Source organism: Python bivittatus, unplaced genomic scaffold (assembly GCF_059951505.1).
Source record: "Python bivittatus isolate LINGU-HERP-01145 unplaced genomic scaffold, Pbiv_v1 ctg000430_np1212, whole genome shotgun sequence".
NCBI classification, from domain to species: Eukaryota; Metazoa; Chordata; class Lepidosauria; order Squamata; family Pythonidae; genus Python; species Python bivittatus.
Window position 1 is genome coordinate 1,374,582 of NW_028277071.1, and position 24,686 is coordinate 1,399,267.

Sequence of the window (24,686 nt, forward strand, 5' to 3'; positions counted from 1 at the left end):
CTCCTGGGACATCTGAGTTGGGTGGGCTGAAATTGGGCAAGGAAGGTATTCCTGCAAGTACTCCGATGCTAAGCCATGTATGGCTGTAACACTCAAAAGAAGCACTTTGAATTGTGCTCGTAAGCTAATGGGGAGCCAGTGCAGAATGCAAAGAACCTGTAATACGCATATGTGAATATGTACCTTCAACAACAATGCTAGCTGCCTTCTGGACCAATTGAAGCTTCCACACGGTCTTCAAAGGCAGCCCTGTGTAGAGTGCATTTCAGTAGTCCAGCTGAGTGGTGAAAAGGGCATGAGTTACAAAGCTACAAAATCATCCTCTGGTAGGACTGCAACTGGCTTACCACCCACTTGACCACAGCTTCCATTTCCCATCTAGCAGCAGCCATAAGTCTAGGAGAAGCCCAAGTCGTGGAGTTGCCCACCCAGAGACAAAATAGAAATGTTGAATTCTGTTGATAGTGATCAATCTGTCTCTTCCGATCCAGAGCCTCGCAGGCTCCAGACACCTTAAGTTTAGGCTTCTGTATGTCCTGGGGTAACTACAGCTGGGCATCAGCAGCATCTTGTTGATATTGAAGCCTGAGATGAAAGGTGACTCTTCCCACTGCTTCCACTAAAATGTTAAAAAGCAAGGGAGACAGGAGTAAGTGCTGTGGCACTCCACAAGCAAGCAACTGGCTGGCTGATCTCACACCAGCACTCTGGGCCACCTGCTGAGGAAGGAGCAGAACCACACTACCACAGTATCTCTGCTCCCTGAAGGTGATCCAGATTGCTGAGAGGTCTGAATGTAATGGTGTGTGGACAAGAGGCAGCTTAGCCCACAGAAGGAATGGGGATGTGGCAAACATCTCAGAAAGGACCACCCTAGTTTCTTGGGCTGTAAAGGTGATGGGGAAAAATGTACTTTCAGACGTGCAAAATTCTGCTAATGTAACCTTACAATAAAGTAGACTTAGCTCATCTGGATGTGCTTCCTCTCTGGACTACTCCACAAGGCTGATATTGAAAGAGGAATGTACTTTATCCACTCTACATCCATCCAGGTCACAACAGAAGTTTTCCAGTACAGCCACCAATGCCATCTCTGTCCCAGGTCCAGATCTGAATCCTGAGTGTAAAGGAACCACATTATCCACTTTCTTTAAGATGCTCTATGTTTGATCATGATCTTCATAAGATTCCCTAGAAAGGGAAGGTCATAGATGGTGCAATACTTACCTAAAAAAACAAAGGAAAATGCCTTCAGGGAGGAGTGATCCACAATCTTTTTCATGGCTGCCACTACAACCCTTTCTGGAAGCCAAGCAATGGCCGTTTTCTAGAACTAATCTGTCATGCTCCTCTCCATGCTTCCAAAAGTCAGGAGGGACAAAGATCAGCACATAGGTGGCTTGGGTCAAGCACGAATATCGTACCAACATCATCAAAGTCCACAAGGTTGGAATCCCAGAGAGCGTGGCAAGATATAGTCCCAGTCACTACAACAGTCTCGGCCCATGAAGGGTCAAGCCTGGCAAATCTGAGCAACTATTTATTTAATCCGTAAATTTATATGACCACCCATCTCATACACATGACTGGGTGGCTAACAATTAAAAACAAGAGAAAAACAGTATAAAACAGATGCTGCTTCTCCTTAATCGTCTGAGGCTGTTATAAAATGCCACACCTAGTGAGTTGATAAGGAAGTCTGATTAAGACATCTATGTGGAGCATGCTAAACATGTGGCATTACAGTACCCACTATTAGGTATCCCTAATTCTGTTGATTGAGCTCTGCATTGCCTTGGTCTTGCTATCCAAGATGCTTTTGAGTGACCAAACCAGGAACCTCTGTGACTTAGCTCAGCATCTTCATGCAAAATGCAGCAATAATGTCAAGACTTGAAGTCTGAGGCCTCAATGTTCACACAAGCAGAAGATATTCCTGCTATCTTAAGTACAGAAAACTGAATACATGAAGTCACCTCATGCAAAGCTTAAGATGGACAAGGCTTGACTTTCCATCTGTTGAATGCTTCCTTCAGCCAGGGGCAGTGTGGCAGATGAACTCCAGGATAATTGCCACTAAGAGTTGCTTGTTTGGGACAAAAATCAGAAGTTACAGCTCCCACCTGAACCTCAGAGCTATAGTTCCACATACATCTCAACTCACATTTATCTAAAAATGACCCATTTTTCATTTCCCTGACTTCTACCTGTAAAGCAATGCAATTTCCTTGCCAGCTGATTGTCCAAAATAGTTCAGCTTCTCATTTGAATGGCTAGAAGAAAGTTTCATTCTGGAGCTTCAGTTTCCTACAGTAGGGCTAAGATCTACGGGTCCTGAATTCATGCATCTTAATCTACACCCAAATATTCTGCCCTTATTGTTGCCTAAAAGTTGTTGCTCGATATTGTTTTCTAAAAACATTATAAATGAGCACAAGAGCCCTGCTCTTCAGGGCGGTAAATGAGAGATTTCATAAGATAAATCCTCCAAACTAAGAACCAACAGAATGTGTAACATAAATGTCCAGCTGAGGACAGTTACATTGGACAAAGTGGACATTCCACTCAATGCAGAACCAAGGAACGTGAAAGGAAGATTTATGGCAAATAGGACAGAGCATAGGACAGTTGCCAGAATTTAATAGAAAATTAGGAAAATCCAACAATCTTAATAAGGGTGGGTGATCAGCGGCCATCTACCTGGCGGTTAGCAACTGGGGGTGCGCATTCTGCTCCACTAAACACAGGCAGAAATTTCAGGACCTGAAATTTCCTACCAGGCTTACTTTCACCTTTGCTCTGAAGAAGTGGGCGCTGCAGCCAGCCAAACGTCAGCCCGCATTCATTGATTCACACGGCATTACAGTACACGGAAGTCAGACCCTCCGTTGAAGAACGGAAAACTTTTCTATACTGTATAGCGGGCTCTGGACAGGAAATCGAGGAGGTTAGTCGTACCAACGCTAAAGTCCACTAATTTCCGTGGGGCTAACTGTTAAGCACTATTCGTTTCTGCACCCAACACACTCAGAAGATGTGGGGCTTTGCTTATTTAAAACACGGGTGGAATACATACTGTAAAAGAGCAACTTTTATTGAGGACCACAAAGAATAAAAATGCGACGGTAAAAGTTCCAGCGAATTGAGCTTTAGTATCGATATCGATATCTATAACTGAACCTTCTATCCGATCCCGGGGAAACTAACAACGGCGCCAAGAAGCCTTTCTCGGCGTAAGTGTAACTATGCGCTGATTGGCTACTTTGAACCAAGCTGCCCACCATGGATTGGATAGCCTTTATCCCACAAAACACTAATAGTAATAGGTTCAGCGCCCTAGTTTTCCTTCTGGTCGGTCTGTCTGCCCGTAAACCGTCCGCCTGTTCGGCAGCTAACCATTTCCCCTTTGAGGTTGTCGCGGGCTGTCTGGTTGCGGAAAGGGAGGGAAGGGATTGGGGAAAGGCGGCGCCAAGAGGCACCGGAAAGTGCTTCGCGATAACATTCAGGGCATCGCCAAGCCGGTAATCCGCCGTCTGGCTCGTCGTGGAGGCGTGAAACGAATTTCGGGTCTGATCTATGAGGAGACTCGCGGCGTCCTGAAGGTCTTTCTGGACGTGATCCGCGATGCCGTGACCTACACCGAGCACGCCAGGAGGAGGACGGTCACCGGGTCTACGCCTCGAAGCGCCAGGGCCGGCTTCGGCGGTTAAAACCCTACTGAACTCCCTTTAACCCCTTGTTACAAAGAAAGCTTACGAGGTTCGTCTCCGAGCCGGGAATAAACACGCAGGCGGTGGCTTGAAGGAGAGAAAAGACTTTATTTCTAAGAGCCAGATACCTGAAACGATCAGCTGTTGGGCGGCTGCGCCCAGGGTTTCCCCAGGAGTCCCTTTCGTAGGGAAGATCCTACTGTTCCTGAAAGGTGGGAAGGAATGCCTGCCCGGTAGGAATCCTTAGGAAAGGTGATTAGCCGGGGTTCCAAGAGAGAGGCAAGATCTTGGGAAGGGAGCGGTCTGAGGCCCTACTGAGCAGGGGTTTCCAGTGTTTGCCTCATCGGGTATTGTCTCATAGGAATGAAAAATATTTGGGGAAGAAATATTTTTATGATTCGATTTTTTGGATTTAAGGAAAGTTGGCCCTTCCTGCCAGGACTTTGGTTATTTTATTTTGGGCCAGGGTGGAGGACTCTTGATTCTTCCTGCTATGCTTTTAAATCTTTTTAGATGAGCCCATTCTTACCATAATTTAATCACATGCCTTGATTGCTGTTAAGACAAACAGTGGTACGGTGAGACAAATGGGAAGCTTTGACTTCCTGCTGACATGTGGGGGGGGGGGATTTGATGTCCTTCTCACAAAACAAGCAAGAACAAAGATAGAAAATAAGAAATAGAGAAACAAGAAATATACAGAACTGTTAGAAAGAAAGCTTACGAGGTTCCGAGCTGGGAATAAACACGCAGGCGGTGGCTTGAAGGAGAGAAAATACTTTATTTCTAAGAGCCAGATACATGAAACGATCAGCTGTTGGGCGGCTGCGCCCAGGGTTTCCCCAGGAGTCCCTTTCGTAGGGAAGATCCTACTGTTCCTGAAAGGTGGGAAGGAATGCCTGCCCGGTAGGAATCCTTAGGAAAGGTGATTAGCCGGGGTTCCAAGAGAGAGGCAAGATCTTGGGAAGGGAGCGGTCTGAGGCCCTACTGAGCAGGGGTTTCCAGTGTTTGCCTCATCGGGTATTGTCTCCTAGGAATGAAAAATATTTGGGGAAGAAATATTTTTATGATTCGATTTTTTGGATTTAAGGAAAGTTGGCCCTTCCTGCCAGGACTTTGGTTATTTAATTGGGAAGCTTTGACTTCCTGCTGACATGGGGGTGGGGGGAGAATTTGATTTCCTTCTTACACCCCAAACTAAAAAAGGCCCTTTTAAGGGCCACTCAGATTTTCTTAAATAAACTTTTGGTCAGGATTTTGATCTCCCAAAAGGAGAACTAGGAGTTAAGGAGTAACGGACGTTACTCACGTTTTACTCCGGCTTCTAAAAGAGCTATTTAGTGTCATTTCCAGTATTTTGTAAGATTTGACCCTTGCCATGAAAAGTTTATGTATCCAGGCCTTGAAAAGTACTGCCCTTTCGTGGGGTTTACTACTTCAAGAATAAACTTGATTCATTTCTCGGATAACTACAGAAAGTAGAACTTAGAAAAAAGGAATTTGAGGGGGAATGGGTCAGCGTAAATCAGTAGTGACTGCTTTTGAGACGAGAAGCTCTGGGTTTGCTCACAACATGGTGGGTTCTCACAACTCCAGCTGCAAAACTTGACCACCATGGCATCAAATTGTGTAGCAGACTAGGTTAAAGCAAGAAGCCTGAACCCCTGGAGAAACCTTTAACGAAAAGCAAACGATTCTGCCGAAACCCGGGATCGAACCAGGGACCTTTAGATCTTCAGTCTAACGCTCTCCCAACTGAGCTATTTCGGCTTGTACAAAACAGGCTGTTTTTGTGTTATAATTTTACACCTCCATCAAAACTTTTGAGAAATATTTTATAGCTGTACCATAAATCTATATTAAATAATTAGTGTTTAACTGATTGTCCCAGTGTACAGGATGCGTATAGAAACAAAATAGGACGGGGAGACGCTTAAAATCTGTAGCGTCCTGTAAAGAAAAAAAAACGAGGTAAAAGTACCGTATTACCACTTCGAGATTTCTAGTTGGCCTTTCTAGCCAATGGGCAACCTCTATTTTCAAAAGGCCAATGAGGAGCTCAAGCTGGAAGCACCAATGGGAAGGCCAAGATTCGGTATAATTGTAGCTTCGTGACTTCTCTTCCAATAGCGTGACGGTAGAACTCTCTTCCACCAATAGCGTCTGAGAGATTTGAAACCTCTTATTTGCATATGCGCCCTATAAATAAAGGAAAGGCGAGTCCTTGTCCTTCACTCGTTCCTTGTTCCTGTTCGGAGGTTCCTCGCTGTGCAGCATGCCCGAGCCGGCCAAGTCCGCCCCCGTGCCCAAGAAGGGCTCGAAGAAGGCCATCACCAAGACGCAGAAGAAGGGCGACAAGAAGCGCAAGAAGAGCCGCAAGGAGAGCTACTCCATCTACGTCTACAAGGTGCTGAAGCAGGTGCACCCCGACACCGGCATCTCCTCCAAGGCCATGAGCATCATGAACTCCTTCGTCAACGACATCTTCGAGCGCATCGCGGCCGAGGCCTCCCGCCTGGCGCACTACAACAAGCGCTCCACCATCACCTCCCGCGAGGTCCAGACGGCCGTGCGCCTGCTGCTGCCCGGCGAGCTGGCCAAGCACGCCGTCTCGGAGGGCACCAAGGCCGTCACCAAGTACACCAGCTCCAAGTAGCTTCTCCTTCCTGCACTGAGCGAAATTCCCCTCGATGTACAAAAGGCTCTTTTAAGAGCCACCTACTTTCTCGAGAAAAGAGCTGTATCATTTCAGACACCCGGAACGTGACGCGCCAGTTTGCAAAGTAACTGAGCGGATTCCATAGGCCAGGCTGGCTTCATGAGCGAAGAGGAAACATTCATAGCAAACGCTTAAATCTGCAGGAAGATTCTCGCTGCGTTATGTTCAAATTCAGTCGGCACAAAGTTCTTTTAGCTTCACGCTGGGCCAGTGGAGAAGCAGACAACAGTTCTTAGAAATAAAACAGCGAAGATGGTTTGAAAGGGTGGGAGATTCCAGATGGCGTTTAAAACTTGAAAGAATTAGACCTTTGGATTTACTTTCATGGACTTATTAAGTACGACGTAGGTTGTTTGTAGGATCTGCTGATGGGGCAGAAGTATTTATCAAAGCGATTCTTTAATATGGTTTGACTTTCTTTCAGGGGAAAAAGTTGTACTTAAACGAATTGTGAGATTTCTCAATGCTTTTCCTGTTTGGTCCCACTGTTTTTATTAATGTTAGCCTCTTTGTTGCCTTGTTTTAAACAGCAGTGAAGAGTGAAGCGCGGTCCATTTCCCCATTTTAAGAGTTGTGGCTTTAGGCGGGTGACTTATATTTCCCCCAATTGCACTGCTTGTCTGTTATTGTACTTGCCTGTTTCTAAAAGAAAAAAGTGTGCTATAAATGAGATGCTTGCTAAAAATATTTAAAATTCTCAGAAAGAGAATCAGTCAGGTTCTTTGACTAACTTCTTGAAGATTTCAGAAACAAAGAGGGTCAATAGGAAAGTTTGCGCGTCTTGTCCTCGTTAGTATAGTGGTGAGTATCCCCGCCTGTCACGCGGGAGACCGGGGTTCGATTCCCCGACGGGGAGAGGAGAAGTGATGTTTTTTTTCTTTTTCCTTTCAGATTTTGCCAAATCAACGTGCATGGCCAAGGCGTCTTCTGCAAAGACCTAACCCTGCATTAAAAGATTTGCGAAAATATACTTCTCGTAGAGGAAGAAATCCACAGAACTCTCTAAAACAGCTCTCCGAAGAGATGTGTTGAATCTGACTGGAGAGTAGGAAAAAGTAGAGCTTCTGTTTTCAGAGGCAGTCTACCACTAGCTTATTGCCAGAGGAATCTGGGAGGCAAAGGGAATGCAGGAGAAAATGGGTTGGGTTGTTACCAAAACTTGAGTGTTTCTGACTCTCTCCAATTAGGATTCAGTCCGGCAGAAGATTAGACACGAAAGTACCAGCTGAGATTTTAAAGTTTTATTGAAAGCTTGCCAATAGAGTCAGCTGGAGTCTCCCCTTAAGATAGAGAAGGACCCTGGTCACACCCAAAGATGATTTTATACATGTGTCTTAGAGATACAGCAATTAACAAATGATTGGCTGAGATTGGCATCCGTTTCGGATCCTTCTCATTATTGGGGGAAACTTATCTTCCTGATGACCTATTGGTTGCTAGTCAGAGTTCGGGGCACCCCCCTTTGATCTTCTGAATTTTATTGTTTCCTAGAATGCAGATCGGGGTCACTTCCTCCCATATCTTTATGGCCTCGACACTTTGGGAGACAGGATGTCTGCCTAAAGCCTTCCAGCAATAACAGAAATGAGGGAAATGTGTGAAGGTTCACGAACATCAGTTTCCTTGTTATCCCTTTGGTTTTCAAATGTAAGGAAATAAAAATGAAAGAAACTGGGAGCTCTTTTTCATAAGTTTCGGGGTCTTTAGTTTGATTCACCGGCATTGGAATGATTTTCCTTTAAGATCGCAATGCTGTCCCATTTCGTTTTCCTTTCAAGTCTTGGGTAAAAGTTCCTGCTAAACGCGTGGCCGTTTTACAAGCCAGTCTCTGTGGCGCAATCGGTTAGCGCGTTCGGCTGTTAACCGAAAGGTTGGTGGTTCGAGCCCACCCAGGGACGCGTCAATTTTTTTTTCCCCACGAAAATTAAAAGGATTAAAAATAAAGCTGCTAGACGTGTCAGCCACTAGATTTGATTTTGCACTGGTTATAAAGCGCTTAGTCCACCATCAGCCTTTGTGAATTAGAGGCATACACTGGACAGATTTTTTTTTTTTTTTTTAAAGCAGGACTTTCCTGAATCGTCTGCAGGTTCATGCATGCCAGCGTGAAGAAACCGCAAGGATCGTAATGTGAATGAAACAAAGGGAGGTACTGTAGCTACCTTCCCCAACACTCAGGAACACTGCACAGCAAAATAGCTTCACTGTTGTAAGCAGCTTAAGTGTCCTCTAGTAAGAAAGGCAGGGATGCAAACATAATAGTGGCCAGCTAATTACTCAGATCCCACCCCAGTCCTTCAGTGGGATGATTCAAGCTGTTGTAAGCACCCAGTTAATCATGGTTTGGATGCAATATGGTGTGCACACACAGCCTACCAAGCTAACAACCATCCTTCTGCAGCCAAAAAAAGTCTCCCGCCACTATCCTTTGAAGGAGGCCTGAGATAGGAGCTTGGCCACCACACCAATGGTTAAGTAGTAAACGGATTGAAAAGGAGATCCAGAAACTCTGTACTTTGGTTCCATTCCTATTATATGGAAAGAGTGACATGGGAATGAAGCTACTGTGCTCTAAACCAGTGTTTCTCAACCTTAAAAACGTTAAGATGTTCACACATCTTAAAGTTGCCAAGATTGAGAAACACTGGCCTAAACAATCTAAACTAACTTAAACATTAGGTTTAAACCATGATTGACACAAACCACAATTTATTGTTTAGGAATTTAAAAAAATACAAACTTGCATTGTCCAGTCTGTTTAGGAAATCCACATAATGGACATTGTTTATTGCACATTTTTAATCTGAGGATTGATCATTAATGGGAAGAAGATGAAGGGAAAGAAAAAGGGACAAGTATTTTTTTAATTGTGCCTACCTATTTCTGTATCTGTTAAAGGTAACAAAAATAACCCAGCAGTACAGTCTGAAATTAAAGAGTCTCACACTCTTCCTGTCAGGATAGAAAAGCCCACCCTTAAAGACATTCCTGTTCTGCATTCTTTAGATTCTAACAAAAACCAACTGTCTGAAAGAACATTGTTATACTTTGTTAAGGAGAGAACTGGAGACAACTTTCAACAACCTGATGCTTCCAGACAAATTAGACCAGGAGCAAGAGAAACATTTTACTCCCAACCTTTCAAGAACAGGTGAACATTTAGGGCCTTTGGGAACATAAAGCTACTTTTGCTCGTGAAAAAAAAGCTAAACAACTAGCCAATAAACAACGTCATAATCTTCTGGGTTTAATTACTGAGTGGAATATCGGCTAAAGAGCAGCAACTGTGAAGTTTTCAGGGTGCTGCAAAAAATGAAGCCCTTTCACATAGGAAAAAAATAAGTTAGGGCAATATCAAACAACTCAAGTGGGCTTTTCCCTCCCTTTCTTCCTTAGTGGGGGGGAAGTCATAAAACTATCATTTTAGAGGAACATTTTGCTGTAATAATCTATTTGATAACTCTATATAAAGATTTTTCTACCTAAATGCTCAAGTTTGTATGAAACAGGCATTGGTATAATTTTGGGGGCTCCCCAAGACGAAGGAAAATTAAAGCAGGGGGATCTACCAGCTAAGAGGAAATACAAACAGGCCACAGCAAATCTTACCTATGAGTGGAAACCGAGATAGCACTCATGTATAAACTAGCCTGGCTATTTTTTATTTAGATTAGAAGGAAAGAGAGCAGCTCTTCTGTTGAAAAGGTAGGCGGCTCTTAAAAGAGCCTTTGGGTCGGTTGAGGAAGCGGGGCAAGCGCGTCTACTTGGAGCTGGTGTACTTGGTGACGGCCTTGGTGCCCTCCGAGACGGCGTGCTTGGCCAGCTCGCCGGGCAGCAGCAGGCGCACGGCCGTCTGGACCTCGCGGGAGGTGATGGTGGAGCGCTTGTTGTAGTGCGCCAGGCGGGAGGCCTCGGCCGCGATGCGCTCGAAGATGTCGTTGACGAAGGAGTTCATGATGCTCATGGCCTTGGAGGAGATGCCGGTGTCGGGGTGCACCTGCTTCAGCACCTTGTAGACGTAGATGGAGTAGCTCTCCTTGCGGCTCTTCTTGCGCTTCTTGTCGCCCTTCTTCTGCGTCTTGGTGATGGCCTTCTTCGAGCCCTTCTTGGGCGCGGGAGCGGACTTGGCCGGCTCGGGCATCTCGGCCAGCCGCAGAAGCCAGTGAGTGTCGCGGCGACGGGGAAATCCCCGCATTTATAGGCCACTGACGGATTCGGCCGCCGAAGCGCAGGTTTGTTATTGGTCCAGAGGGCGGCTCCGTCACGCCAAGTATGCAAATGAGCAGGATTCAAACTTGGAGAGGCGATTGGTCCGCGCAAAGCCAGAGGCTCGTTCCAGGATTTCTCTCTCTCTGGGCTAGGGAGGGAGAAGTGAACCACGAACCCCAGATTAAGCCAGCATCCAAGGGCGCACCACATTCACTTACGATCCGAGACTTCTCAGAGCCATCCTGATACAGTACTCCAAACCGTCTATTCCGTTCGTTCTTCTGAAAAAGTTCTGTATTTCCTCCGCCTCGAGCGGACCCGTTGAAGAAAGGGGCATAATGAAATGCCTGAAATTAACGCGATGGACCAGAAGCAGGACGTCTGAAGTCTGTTCTTTACCCTCCCCGTCAACCTGAGGAATCATCGTCTAGTTTGGGACCCGTGCAGGGTGTTCCGCTCTCCCTGCATGACAGCCTTCTCCAGCGGGTTGGGTTTTAGGTCCCATCAGCCGCAGCCAAGCTGTGAACGACGAAAACTGAAGCAACGCTGCTGGCCGGTGCCAAGTGAACCAGGGGTAACCATTCCTTCCGCTGAGGTCCTCTCAAGTCCATTCATTCACACGGGACGGAGTCCGCTGACCTTGGCCGCCCCCACCTTTCCGCCGCCCTGAAATACGTTATTCTCAAATGCACAGGATTGTTCTCCTCCTGCCTCGACAAGAGACATCACATCTTTTATTACGGTCATATCAAAACAGACCCCCCAAAACGTGATCCTGGAAAGGAAAGGAAAGGAAAGGAAAGGGGGGGGGAGAAAGGAGTTTGTTCTGTTCAAATTTAGAACAAAAAGCATCCGGGTGTTCCAGTATTTTCTTCCGGGTCTGGGTTTCTCCCCTCCACTTTTCCTCTTTTTTAAGGCTCCAAGGGGGGGCCTGCATCTTTAAGCGCGTGCCCGCCGCCTTCGGCTCCGCGGGGGGCGCGCGCGCGCGCGCGGCCTTTGCCCACCCTCTTCCGCAAGGCGAGGCGGCCTCTCGCTCGTTCGCGGCCGGGATTCATTTCTCGGAGCATCCCGGCTCAGGGAGTGGCCGACGGAGGGTGGGGGTTCCTGCCGGAGCTGACTTCCATTTTGCGGTGGTGAGTGCGCCTCGCCTTATGGGGCGGGGGGCTGAGGGGGGCTTGGATCTCTCTTTTTTTTTTTTTTGGAATAAGGGGGGGAAACGCGCAAATCGCCTCGTTTTGTTCTTCTGGGGAGCGCGCTCTCTTAGCTAGAAAGAGTTCGGTTTAAGAATCAAACGGAGGGCGGCGGATGCGCTTTGATCGCTGGCGTATTTCAACCCAAATCAAGGTTTCGTTTCGTCGGTTTGCTGGAGAAGGGGGTTGTGACCCTGGCCTGCCCCCTCTCTTTGGGATACCCCGTCTCAAGGGGCTTCCTCAGAGGTCTCCCCTAATGTTACGTGGCCCAAAAACAACCCTGTGAGGTAGGCTGGCTTGCGGGAAAGAGTCTGGCCCGAAGTCACTGACAAGAGTTCCATGATGGAGATGGGAGTTGAGCCTGGCTCACCTCGGTCCAAATTGTTGCATGACATGCCAGTCTTCCAAGGGTTTTGAATCCACAGTCTCAAAAAGACATCCCCAAGATCTGTCGTTTGCAGTTGACTGGATTTCGCCTCTTCTGTTCCTTAGCTGCCTCCTATAGCTGTTCTTTTTAATGGATTGTTTTAGCCCAATGTTTCTGGAACTTGGCAACTTTAAGATGTGTGGACTTCAACTCCCAGAATTCCCCAGCCAGCCATGGCTGGCTGGGGAATTCTGGGAGTTGAAGTCCACACATCTTAAAGTTGCCAAGTTCCAGAAACACTGTTTTATCCTCTCTTATGATTAATGGAACATCCTTTAAGAACATTGCTGATGAGAATGGGAGTATCAGTTGTTTTAAGAAATGAATCAGCCCACCTGAAAAGTTGCACCTTTAATCTATTGATTCCCTCAACAGTGTATTTGTGACTTATGGTAGTCCTGGCATCTGTGAAAATCAGGGAAAGCTGCAGAATAGAACTGTGAGGCCCCCAGCAGCAGGAAAGGAGTTTGTCCCTTTGGGAAATATCCAACTGGCTGCCAAAAATCAGGAGCCTTGCAGTACCTTTCCTGACTAATTTTATTTAATCTAAATTTTATGAAAAGGCACCAGGTTTTGTAAGCCACAGCTCACTTCATCGGATGCCTAGAGTGAAAGCGTTGGCCTTTTAATAAAATGTGTTAATTGGCAAAGGGGATAGCAAATCGCTCCTGATCTTTGCCAGCACAGGCTACATAAGTCTCTTCCTAGAATACCCAAAGGGCTGTTGTAAGACTTCAACTGGTCTCTTTAAGTAGGGGCTTTCTATTGTCCCATTGTCCCTGATGCTAAGGAAGCTGCAGATTCAAAGGGGCACAGAGAAGAATTTGGATTTCTCTTTCTGACTTTGGAGAAAGAACATTATGTAGAACAGGGAACTCTCCCAAGCTATTAATGAAATCTTCTGCAGCAACTCCTGGATGTCAGGGAGAAGAGATCTTCAGGGCAGAAGGACACCTGACCTCTTAAACGGGGAGAAAATTCCTTGAGTTCAGCTGGGCTCCTGGTGACTTTAGGGACACAAGACGGAAGTGATGCACCAGTGCTTTTCCCAAGATGTTTTTCAGTTTCGTTCAAAATGCCATGAGATTGATTAGGGGTCTTCCACCCAAGCAGTAATTAATCCTTTCTCTGCTTGGCTTCTGAGCCTGGACAAGGCCAGCTACAGTGGGGCAAAAAAGTATTTAGTCAGCCACCAATTGTGCAAGTTCTCCCACTTAAAAAGATGAGAGAGGCCTGTAATTTTCATCATAGGTATACCTCAACTATGAGAGACAAAGTGAGAAAAAAAATCCAGAAAATCACATTGTCTGATTTTTAAAGAATTTATTTGCAAATCATGGTGGAAAATAAGTATTTGGTCACCTACAAACAAGCAAGACGTCTGGCTCTCACAGACCTGTAACTACTTCTTTAAGAGGCTCCTCTGTCCTCCACTCGTTACCTGTAGTAATGGCACCTGTTTGACCTTGTTATCAGTATAAAAGACCCCTGTCCACAACCTCAAACAGTCACACTCCAAACTCCACTATGGCCAAGACCAAAGAGCTGTTGAAGGACACCAGAAACAAAATTGTAGACCTGCACCAGGCTGGGAAGACTGAATCTGCAATAGGCAGGCAGCTTGGTGTGAAGAAATCAACTGTGGGAGCAATAATTAGAAAATGGAAGACATACAAGACCACTGATAATCTCCCTCGATCTGGGGCTCCACGCAAGATCTCACCCCGTGGGGTCAAAATGATCACAAGAACGGTGAGCAAAAATCCCAGAACCACACGGGGGGACCTAGTGAATGACCTGCAGGGAGCTGGGACCAAAGTAACAAAGGCTACCATCAGTAACACACTACGCCGCCAGGGACTCAAATCCTGCAGTGCCAGATGTGTCCCCCTGCTTAAGCCAGTACATGTCTGGGCCCGTCTGAAGTTTGCTAGAGAGCATTTGGATGATCCAGAAGAGGATTGGGAGAATGACATATGGTCAGATGAAACCAAAGTAGAACGTTTTGGTCTAAACTCAACTCGTTGTGTTTGGAGGAGAGAGAATGCTGAGTTGCATCCAAAGAACACCATACCTACTGTGAAGCATGGGGGTGGAAACATCATGCTTTGGGGCTGTTTTTCTGCAAAGGGACCAGGACGACTGATCCGTGTAAAGGAAAGAATGAATGGGGCCATGTATCGTGAGATTTTGAGTGAACACCTCCTTCCGTCAGCAAGGGCATTGAAGATGAAACGTGGCTGGGTCTTTCAGCATGACAATGATCCCGAACACACCGCCCGGGCAACGAAGGAGTGGCTTCGTAAGAAGCATTTCAAGGCCCTGGAGTGGCCTAGCCAGTCTCCAGATCTCAACCCCATGGAAAACCTTTGGAGGGAGTTGAAAGTCCGTGTTGCCCAGCGACAGCCCCAAAACATCACTGCTCTAGAGGAGATCTGCATGGAGGAATGGGCCAAAATACCAGCAACAGTGTGTGAAAACCTTGTGAAGACTTACAGAAAACATTTGACCTCTGTCATTGCCAACAAAGGATATATAACGAAGTATTGAGATGAACTTTTGATATTGACCAAATACTTATTTTCCACCATGATTTGCAAATAAATTCTTTAAAAATCAGACAATATGATTTTCTGGATTTTTTTCCCCATTTTGTCTCTCATAGTTGAGGTATACCTATGATAAAAATTACAGGCCTCTCTCATCTTTTTAAGTGGGAGAACTTGCACAATTGGTGGCTGACTAAATACTTTTTTGCCCCACTGTAGATACGACCACCTGTTAAGACACTTGACAGAAAAGTGGCAGAATAATATTCTGATTTTCCGCTCTTTGCCCCTTCCTTCATTTTCTTGCTTTTATACCAACCATTCCCACTGTAATTCTGGAGAGTCTTTCCATTGCATAGGGCAGCTGCAGAGGTACATGGTGTGCATTCGGTTTGGGACGAAGAGGTGCGTGATGGGGAGAGCTGAACCAAGTCAGTAATGACATTTAGCAGTTTAGCCAGCATGGCCAATAGTGATAGATGCTAGAAGTTAAGAAGCAGGTGGTGTATTCGGGGTGGTGGGGTGGGGTGGTGTAGCTTCTGTAGAAGATCAACAGGAACAGATTGTATCTCTATGCGATCAAGGTTAAAATAGAAAATTAGTTATATCTGGTTTCCCTTACTGGATTTTTGCTGATAAAGAATGAATGATGAGGCTTTTGGGTTGTGTTTTTCAGTTAAGAGATGAGTTATGGGGTGAAGAGAGTATATGTTTATTGAGATGGTGATAAGCTATTAAAATTGTTTTTACTTGCTGGGACGAAGGGGGAAGTGACGACTTTTTCTTTTTTCCTTTTTTCCCCTTTTTTTCCTCTTTCTGTATTTTTCTTTTTGTCTTTCTATATCTTTTGTAGTTTGTCTTAGTTTTTATTCTGTTTGTCAATCTTCATAAAGTTATTTGAAAACAAACAAACAAACAGGAACAGGATTGCATCTCACCCCAACAGCAGACTAAGCTTTTCAAATGTCCAGATAGAACTATTTCCCTATCTTATTGAAGGCCCGGGTTTCCGGTGGGAAAAGCAGCTGGATTTGAGGCTGCGGAAACTAAAACATTCTGTCTTTGGGTTTGCCATTGCAGGACTCCACCATGACGCCAAGGCGTGGCCGAGGAAGACGATCCCAACCGGCAGCATTTAACAGGAGAGCTCTCCCTGTCCATCTGCAGGAGTCCCCTTTCCCCAGTGCAATGGAAGAAGGTGTGTCCGAAGAGCCTTTGGCCATGGTGATTGCTCCTGCTGGTTCGTTGGAACCTGGGATGAAAGAGGAGAAGCCCTGCCAGTCATCAGTACATGACCTTTTTTCCTACTTGAAGGAGAAAGAGGAGGAAGAGGAGGAAGAGGTGGATACTGCTGAGCTGGGGACCTTTTCACCCATGCCCACCACTTCTGTCCCAATGGTGGTGAAGCAGCACTGCCATTCTGAAGTCCACGAGATGCTTTCCTACTTAAAGAAGGAGGAAGAGGAGGAGGAAGAGGTGGCTGAGATAGCCTCTCTGTCCCCCCCACATATTCTTCCACCCCCTGCTGCCCCTCCCCCTCTGCCAGCCTATGCGTCTTCAGCTACAATGGGCAGGTCCATTCTTCCAGGAGGAAGAGAGATGCTCCACTTCTTCACACCCATGACCCACATCCCAGCTTCAGCTCACTCCAAGCGGGGGCGTGACCGGGAGGTATTAACAGTAGACGGAGCCCCACCACCCATGCACAAGAAAACCACCTCTGCTGTCTGGGATTACTTCACTCTGGACCCAAGGGAACCCTGTGTCGCTGTTTGTAGCACGTGCCAAAAACGGGTGAGGAGGGGAAAGGACGGAGGCACCCGACCTGGCACCACAGCTCTCCATAAGCACTTGAAGGTCCACCATGGCCTCCATTTGCCAGGTGTGGCAGTGGTTCCTCCATCGCCACTGATGCCCCTTAAGGAGAGGTCCCACAGCACTCCCATGGTGGTCACTGAGCCGGCTACCCCGGCCTTTCCGTTTGCCCGGCAGGAGAGGAACCAACCCTACTACCCTCCCACCCACCCAGTAGCCACCCAGCTGGCGTCTGATACCGCGTGGATGCTAGCGGTGGACATGCAGCCCTTTTCCTGCGTGGAGAGCGAAGGATTCCGCCGGCTGATGGCCACCGCCCAGCCTCGCTGGAGGATCCCTAGCCGTGCCTTCTTCGCCAGCAAGGCAGTGCCTGAGTTATCCAAAGTGGTGTCCCGAGCTGTGCGCCAAGCAGTGGCCTGCAGCGTCAGCCGCACGGTCCACATCACGATAGACACCTGGGGTGGCAGACAAACGGCCACGTACATGTCTGTGACGGGGCACTGGATCGCTGAATTGGCAGGTACCCTGACCCGGCAACACGCCACTCTCTCGGTGTGTGCCTTTGAGAGCTGCTGTTCACCAGAGGACGTCTGCCACAAACTGCGGGAAGTCCTGCAGGACTGGCTCTGTGATCTGAAGACGGGGGGCGTTGTCTCTGACAGCGGGACCAATGCTGTACGGGCGGTGCGAGAACTGCGCCTCAAGCACATTCCTTGCCTGGCCCGCTGTCTGAAGCTGGTCACAAAAGTGTTTTTGGCTGTGGATGCTCAAGTTGGGCGTCTCCTGAAGACCTCCAGGAGGATCTGCAGCTGCTACCGCCGCTCGGCCACCGTCCGACGTCGTCTCCTGGAAGTCCAGGCGAACTTGGGCTTGCATCAGCCTGTGGGGCAAGACACGCAGACGAGGTCCAACTCCACCTTGCTTATGTTAGAGTGCCTGTATAGGCAACGCCAAGCCATTGGGGCAATGCTGGATGAAGATGAAGATGGCTCCCATCTGCTCTTGGCGCCCGCAGACTGGAAAGTGATGAAGTGCTTGGTGGAGATCTTGAAGCCATTTGAAGATGCCGCTGCGCTGGTTATCCGGCCAGATGCAACTCTCTGCCAAGCACTTCCTCTCCTGTGGTTCTTGGAGGAGCAGCTGAGGGCGCTGAGGACCAGATACTACCAAGAAAATAATAATACAGCAGCTCATTTGACCACACAGGCATTGGACTGCCTTGAGGCTGACAATCAGCTGAGGGAAATAAAGGGCAATAGGATGTATCGGATTGCAGCCTTCCTTGACCCCCGCTTCAGGGACATCACCACCATGAAGCTTGGTGGAACAGACCTGAGTGATGCAGCCCTGCTGAAGGAACACATTATTGACTTGGCCACAAGGTCCTATGTGCCTCCTGGGTCAGATGTGGAGTTCTCACCAGTTGGTCACTCTTCTCAGGACCAAAGTAACAGTTGCAGCAGCTCTCCTGGCTCAGCAGCTTGGCAGTTCACCATGAAGCGCTGGAGGGCAATTACCAAAAGTGATCCTGCCTCAGGTCTGGCTTCTGAGGGGGGAGCAGCCGCAGCCCTTCGGGAAATGGAAGAGTACCTCCATGATAACGTGGACCATATTGGAGAAAATGCTGATCCAATGCTGTACTGGCAAGGGAAGATGGGGGTGTGGCCAGCTCTCTTCAAGGTTGCGGTGTTCCACTTTGGGTGCCCACCAACATCATCGTCCTCTGAAGACCTCTCTGGTATTCCCAGTTCATCAGGGGCAAGAGACCATCCCAAGAACCTTTCCCCAGCCAACGTTAAAATGTTCACATTCATACGGAGGAATCGCCACCTCATCCCACAAGACTGGAGGCTCTCACTTGGAGATCTTTCTTCCCAAAGCCCGATGGGGCCAAGAGAGGACCTGAATGTGGAAGAGGAAGATGACCTTCTAAGACTGGATGAGGAACATGAGGACAAGTGAAGAACTGTATGGTCTGAGAAAACCCCTGGACTTGGTTTGCTCCAGTAGCATCCCCTTGTTAGTTTGTTACGCAGGAGCAAATCTTTTAATACCTTATAACATCTCTTAACACTTGTTAAAATTGATTGAAGGTGCCAAATCCCTTTAAAATCAGCTTTTCTTCTTCTGGTCTAAGACTCTTACATTTAGTCTTGTGGTAGTGTGATGGTATCTCCCCCATTTCACAAGTGGAAATGCACTTTCTGTCTTTTTAGTACTTGACTGATAAAATTCTCATAACACTCAGGGTAAGGAGGCTTACTTAACACCTTTTGAATAACAAATGGGGAGCCTGCCTTACCTGCAACCCTTAAAAAAAACTTTGCTCAAATGGAAAAAAATGTGGTCCACAATACAGGTAGACCTCAGGTTACAACCATTCGTTCAGCAACCATTCAAAGTTACAACGGTGCTGAACAAATGGTACTTACAACCAGTCCTCAGAGTTATGGCCCTTGCAGTGTCCCCTTGGTCATATGATTGTGATCCGAGCACCTGGCTTGTGATTGTGACATCGCAGCAAGCCACAGTCATGTGATCATGATTTCCAATGTTCTCCTGTTCTGATGATCTGCTGGCTTCCCACAAGCAAAGTCACTGGGGAAGTCGGCAGGAGATCAGAAGTTGCAATCATGTGAGGTCCTCGCTTAACAATCCATGCGGTCCTTGCTTAACAACAGTAACCAGGATTGCTGGAATTGCTGTCTCATCACATTGTGCTTACGACGGCATCGCTTAGCAATGGAAATTCTGGTCCCAATTGCCATTGTAACTACCTGTAGCTCTGTTGAGGAACTTTTGCTAGGTTCACACTATAATAAGGTTGGGTTTGGGTTTAATGTTATGTGTGAATTAGAAACAAGAGTGTAGAGCTTCGAATTGTATGACCTGATTTCGTAGTATACCAAGTTACAGTTTGTTTAGCCAGCATTTCTTGACTAAGCCACAGTGCCTGAGTTCACAGAGCATGCTAAGCCAAAACCTAGCAAAACAACACACCGTAGGGTTGTAACCATAATGTGAAGCAGGTCACAATGTTAATCAGATCCTAATTAACACAAACCATGGCTTAGCATGTGTGAACTTAACCTACATTATACAAGACACTCTGTTTCCTGCCTCCAAAGGCCATTAGAGCATCCACGTTCCTTGCTTTGGAAACCTCCTATAAATTAATTAACGCTGAGAATTGTGTTAGTCTTTTGGTTTCCTTATCCTCTTTGTTTCCTTTCCCCCTGCAGAAGCACTGGAGAATTTCTTCTCTGAACTGGCACAGCACTTGTTTTTGCATGTTAAAAGAAAAAGAGAGTGGTTGTCTTGTAATGTGCTCACCCGGTGACACTTTGTACAGTTTCAAAACGGCTTGATTCTCCTGAGGCAACTGGAAGTTAGCAGTGAGTTGCACAGGTGGAAGAGTTTCATCTCAGGACTCTCGAGGTCGTGAAGAGTTCTGTGAAGAAGGCCGGAAAGCGCTGTATACTTCTTAAAAAGATAAAACTTTGGTAGTAATTGTTACAATATCTACAGCAGCATCTTCATGTTGTCTCTGGAAAATGGTGCTAATTCAAAGAAAGAAATGTCTATGGGAAACTAATATTTGTCTATACGTGTCTATGGAAAACTAATAGCTGCTGGAGCTCAGCCAAATTTTAACTGGATTGCTCTTGGAACTTTTTTTCATTTTTTCAGAAAAGGCATTTTAACCAGCCTGTTTAGTCACCACTGTGAAACAATCTCAGAATGAAACAAGCTACTTTAATAAAGTGTTCTAAGAGTGGCCAAAAGACTGCAGTCTATCTGATCTTTAAAATATTTCTTTCACACCATTGAAGGGTGTGTATATTCTTTTAAGAAAGCTTGAATCGGAGCCTTAAATGAGTTTGTTTGCTGCGCAAATGTAACATCCTTAATTTGCATCCTCAGGTCAGGGGGATCACGGCCTCTAACTACATACATATGTTGCCTTTAATCTGTGTATTGAGGCTTAATTTAGAATTTGCAGGATGGATACCAAAGAATGAGAACTCTGAGACTCCAGGATGGCAATAAATCTTGAAAAAAGTTTATTAAGAAATTACCCTGGAACATACTTACAGCACCAGAAGGATACAACCCCAAACAGCCGGGCGAGCCCACAAACAGCAACGAAGGTTTCCGGGACACAACTCAGAAAGGGGTGGCTTTCATTGGGCAAGTTTTAGTCAACCTTCAACCTCTCTCCCTCCACCCCAGAGTTCCTTAGTTTAGACATCAGCAAAGGAAGGTTAGCTATTAATGAGTAAGTGTCTAGCAGGCTATGACAAAAGAGGAAAAAAATTGTCTGATTGGGGTTAGAGCTGGAAGTTTGTTATCTCACCGCTCGCAAGAGTAAACAGGAAGAGCTGGCTTATCTAAGCAGCTTCTCTTCCAGGTGTTAACTGAAAGATGCAAGTCAGTCACAGGACAATATACAAGGTAGCTTGACTGGAAATAGAGTTTGGCCTTCCAGATATTCATAAAATCATTAATTGTAAAGAGTTGGAATGACCTCTAATTTCTTACTCAGAGCAGTGATCCAATTTAATCCAAGATAACATTTTCTGTCTTTCTGAACACACCTAGCAAAGGGCCTCCCATGTTACTTCTTTTGAGGCCACCCAACTCCAAATGACTCAGGATGGACTATACTTTAAAGAACAATAAAACAGAAGAAAAAGATGGTGTGTGTCCAGAAGAAATAAAGAGGATACCCTGAAAAAGACAGATGGGGGTCAACAGCCAACTTCTCCCCAGGCCTGGAACCAAGCAAGTTTTTAAAGACTCCAGAACTTCAGAGTGGAAGCCATATGGATCTGTGGGGAGATGCTACCCAGGGGGCAGGTGCCACAAGAGGAGCCCTGCTTCCTAGGTCCCCATAGATGCCATTGTTTCATTGATAGGATGTGGAATGTATCCACTGTGCCCAATCTTACTAGGCAGGCAGAAATAAATGGAGTTGCTGGTTCCACTACCTGACTGTCCTTAATCAGTTGCATGGTGGTTCCCCCCTTCCCATTTAAATCATATCTTGAGTGACTGTAAATACAGGCCATAATATACATGAAGAAACAGCTTTGGGGTTTGTTTCCCCCCCAAGAAAATTCAGCAAACTGTGAATTAGCTTATTCGGACTAGAATAGCAGTTGGGGGTTAAACTTTTAGTTCAACCTTGAAGGAGACAGAAAGACCATTTGCTGTATCTTTTTAAAAACATTCTGTTTTGGGTAACATATCTTTAGAGCTACATAGCTCAAATACCATTTTCCTGCATAATTGAAATATAACAAAATGAATAAAAATAAAGACACAGTAGGTGCATCTTAGAGGATGTTGAGAAGGATATTTCAGAGATGATCATACAATTCTGCCATTATCCAGTTAAGTTCCTCTATGTTAGTATCTGAAAGCCTGGGATTAAAAAAAAAAACTTAAGTCATCTGCAAACTTACAATCATATTTTCACTTGACACCAAGCAATCATAAATCAGTTGAACATTTATTTTCTTAGTGATTTGACTTATGTGCTAATTCAATTGCATCTGACTTTCAGCAGCATACATTCCTTAATTCAGTACTAACACTAAAAACAATATAACAAGCAGTAAGAATATAATCAATTATCTGGGGGGAAAACCAATTGACAGACTTCCCCCACCCCTCTAAATTTGAAAGGTCCTATTCAGACGCATGAAATCCTGAAGGATCTTAAGGTCTGAATTGCTTTTCGAAAACTTAAGAGTTGAGACCAATTGACGTTGGGGGAATGTTATTCCAGAGGAGAAGGGCAGTGACAAAGGCGGCCTGTCCCCGTGGTCCTTGGAGATTCCAGCTCTGAAACTACTTCAAGTAGGTGATCCTCCAGATAATCAACTCCTGAATCACAGAGAGCTTTAAAGGTGACAATCACCATCTTGAATTGCATTTGGAAGCCAGATGGGAACTCGTGCAGGTCTAGAAGTAATGGGATTACATGAGCAAAGCAGTTGGTCCCCAAGGCTACTGTAGCATCTGCATTCTAGACCAGCTGTAGTTTCTAAGTGGTCTTCCAGGCTGGCTGAGGAATTTTGGGAGTTGAAGCCCACCCATCTTAAAGCTGCCAAGTTTGAAAAACAATACTCTAGATATAGTTGCCCTTTTCTTTTCATGCAGGATACATGAGCCGGAGGGGATCCCTAGACTACCAACCAGTTTGGTTTGAGGAACTGCAACCCTGCCAAGATGGAATTTCCTGGGTGTCAGAAGACTTCCAAAAGAGGAAGCTACTCCTTCTGGCTGGAAATGAGGCTAAGGGCTCTGCCTATCTGGCATCCTTAATTGGATTTTGTTAGATTTATACCCCACATTTCCCTCAATTGCTGAAGATGAAATACATGGGACCTCCCATAATGTTACCCTTACAAGTTATACTATGGGGCAGTCTGGGCTGAGAAAGGGTGATTGGCCACCACTCAATTTTTTCTTCTCCCCCTGCTCTTTTAAATTAAAAGCTCCCTAATGACCTGTTTGAAAACATTACCTTTTTATTATGCTTCGAGTAAAGGAAGGCTGGCTTGAACTTTTTATATCACTCTCGATCATGATAAATATAAACGATGCTGAGGAACAAGCAAATGTAACACCTTTAGAACACACGTGAATGTGTTGTGATCATTCTGTTTCTGTGGCTGCAGGTTTCATGGAAAGCCCCCAAACGCTTTTGTTTTTCTGGAGACAGGACCAAAAAGCTTCTGCCGAAACCCGGGATCGAACCAGGGACCTTTAGATCTTCAGTCTAACGCTCTCCCAACTGAGCTATTTCGGCTGCTCTTGCTCAACCGCTCTTTACTTTTGCCAGATAGAACAGTTAATTTCTAAATATATCCATTCCCCTTAAATCTGTTCTAGCGAGAAGCGGCCACTGCTGTAAAACTAAGATCCGCCGACCTATCTTTGAAACCAGACTGTAGCCCTGTTCCATGGAAACCTTGTTGCGTTAGTGGGGCTACAGAGATCCCTTGGCATAACATTGTATCTTACTTTCAGTTCATACTGGCCTCCCAGCCCTTTTAGAAGAATGAGCCCCGCCGAGCAGTACCGACGAATACGATTTAATACAACGGTGGCACATTCAGTCGAGCGGCCGGCCAGTTTCAATCCCGCGCAGAAAGCGTAACAAGAAGTCCTATCGAAACTTAGCAGCTAGAATTCTGGGAGTTGAAGTCCGCGCGTCTTCAAGCCGCCGAGTTTGAGGAACGCTGTTCCAAAGGAAAGCCCTCCAATTAAATGGCTCTAAACTCAAAAGATGGAGCGGGACGGATGCTAGATGCTCGGCCGGGTCTCTGCGCTTTGGAGATGTAGCTGGCTCCCCGCGCCGATCACCGAGACGCCTCAATTCAGGCTCTCATCAGGCTGAAGCAAATACGGAGCAAAGTTTCCAAAGGCATTTAAACAAAGTGTTCGGTTATATAAAGTTAGAGAGGGGTTCGGGGTGGATTATCAGCTCTTTCCATGAAAAGGTGGGTGGCTCTTAAAAGAGCCTTTGGTGTCGTTGTGGGCGGCGGCGGGGCAGCGGGCGGGCCGGGGGGCTCTACTTGCCCTTGGCCTTGTGGCTCTCGGTCTTCTTGGGCAGCAGGACGGCCTGGATGTTGGGCAGGACGCCGCCCTGGGCGATGGTGACCTTGCCCAGCAGCTTGTTCAGCTCCTCGTCGTTGCGGATGGCCAGCTGCAGGTGGCGCGGGATGATGCGCGTCTTCTTGTTGTCGCGGGCCGCGTTGCCCGCCAGCTCCAGGATCTCGGCCGTCAGGTACTCCAGCACCGCGGCCAGGTAGACCGGGGCGCCGGCGCCGACGCGCTCCGCGTAGTTACCCTTGCGCAGCAGCCGGTGCACGCGGCCGACGGGGAACTGCAGCCCGGCGCGGGAGGAGCGCGTCTTGGCCTTGGCCCTCGCTTTGCCGCCCTGCTTCCCACGTCCAGACATGATGCCGCTTTCTTTCCTTGCAAGAAGTCAACTTCACCTAAGCTGAAAAGCCTGAAAAGATAATGGTTGCAAGAAAGGCTGCAGCTACCCTT

General features: G+C 46.6%; 4 protein-coding genes and 4 non-coding genes across 8 annotated transcripts; 4 read left to right on the forward strand and 4 right to left on the reverse strand.

Annotated features, from left to right (window-relative positions):
* Positions 1 to 5,407: 5,407 nt before the first annotated feature.
* TRNAF-GAA (transfer RNA phenylalanine (anticodon GAA)) lies at positions 5,408 to 5,480 on the reverse strand. Its single transcript has one exon. It is a non-coding gene; the product is annotated as a tRNA-Phe (tRNA).
* A 480-nt stretch (positions 5,481 to 5,960) lies between these two features.
* LOC103062142 (histone H2B 7-like) lies at positions 5,961 to 6,544 on the forward strand. Its single transcript, XM_007429323.3, has one exon. It carries the CDS (start codon positions 5,986 to 5,988, stop codon positions 6,364 to 6,366), a length of 381 nt encoding a protein of 126 aa, XP_007429385.1. The 5' UTR covers positions 5,961 to 5,985; the 3' UTR covers positions 6,367 to 6,544.
* Positions 6,545 to 7,213: 669 nt separating this feature from the next.
* Positions 7,214 to 7,285, forward strand: TRNAD-GUC (transfer RNA aspartic acid (anticodon GUC)). Its single transcript has one exon. It is a non-coding gene; the product is annotated as a tRNA-Asp (tRNA).
* Positions 7,286 to 8,253: 968 nt separating this feature from the next.
* Positions 8,254 to 8,327, forward strand: TRNAN-GUU (transfer RNA asparagine (anticodon GUU)). Its single transcript has one exon. It is a non-coding gene; the product is annotated as a tRNA-Asn (tRNA).
* A 980-nt stretch (positions 8,328 to 9,307) lies between these two features.
* LOC148215229 (histone H2B 1/2/3/4/6-like) lies at positions 9,308 to 10,570 on the reverse strand. Its single transcript, XM_088144184.1, has one exon. It carries the CDS (start codon positions 10,568 to 10,570, stop codon positions 10,190 to 10,192), a length of 381 nt encoding a protein of 126 aa, XP_088000310.1. The 3' UTR covers positions 9,308 to 10,189.
* A 960-nt stretch (positions 10,571 to 11,530) lies between these two features.
* On the forward strand, positions 11,531 to 20,393 carry LOC148215230 (zinc finger BED domain-containing protein 6-like). Its single transcript, XM_088144185.1, has 2 exons — positions 11,531 to 11,771; positions 15,885 to 20,393. The coding sequence occupies exon 2, from the start codon at positions 15,894 to 15,896 to the stop codon at positions 18,579 to 18,581; it is 2,688 nt and encodes an 895-aa protein (XP_088000311.1). The 5' UTR covers positions 11,531 to 11,771; positions 15,885 to 15,893; the 3' UTR covers positions 18,582 to 20,393.
* Positions 20,394 to 20,471: 78 nt separating this feature from the next.
* Positions 20,472 to 24,682, reverse strand: LOC103059892 (histone H2A type 2-C). The gene is made up of 2 exons (XM_088144186.1): positions 23,155 to 24,682; positions 20,472 to 22,046 (listed from the first exon to the last, which is right to left on the reverse strand). Exon 1 carries the CDS (start codon positions 24,592 to 24,594, stop codon positions 24,205 to 24,207), a length of 390 nt encoding a protein of 129 aa, XP_088000312.1. The 5' UTR covers positions 24,595 to 24,682; the 3' UTR covers positions 20,472 to 22,046; positions 23,155 to 24,204.
* On the reverse strand, positions 23,367 to 23,439 carry TRNAF-GAA (transfer RNA phenylalanine (anticodon GAA)). Its single transcript has one exon. It is a non-coding gene; the product is annotated as a tRNA-Phe (tRNA).
* Positions 24,683 to 24,686: the final 4 nt, after the last annotated feature.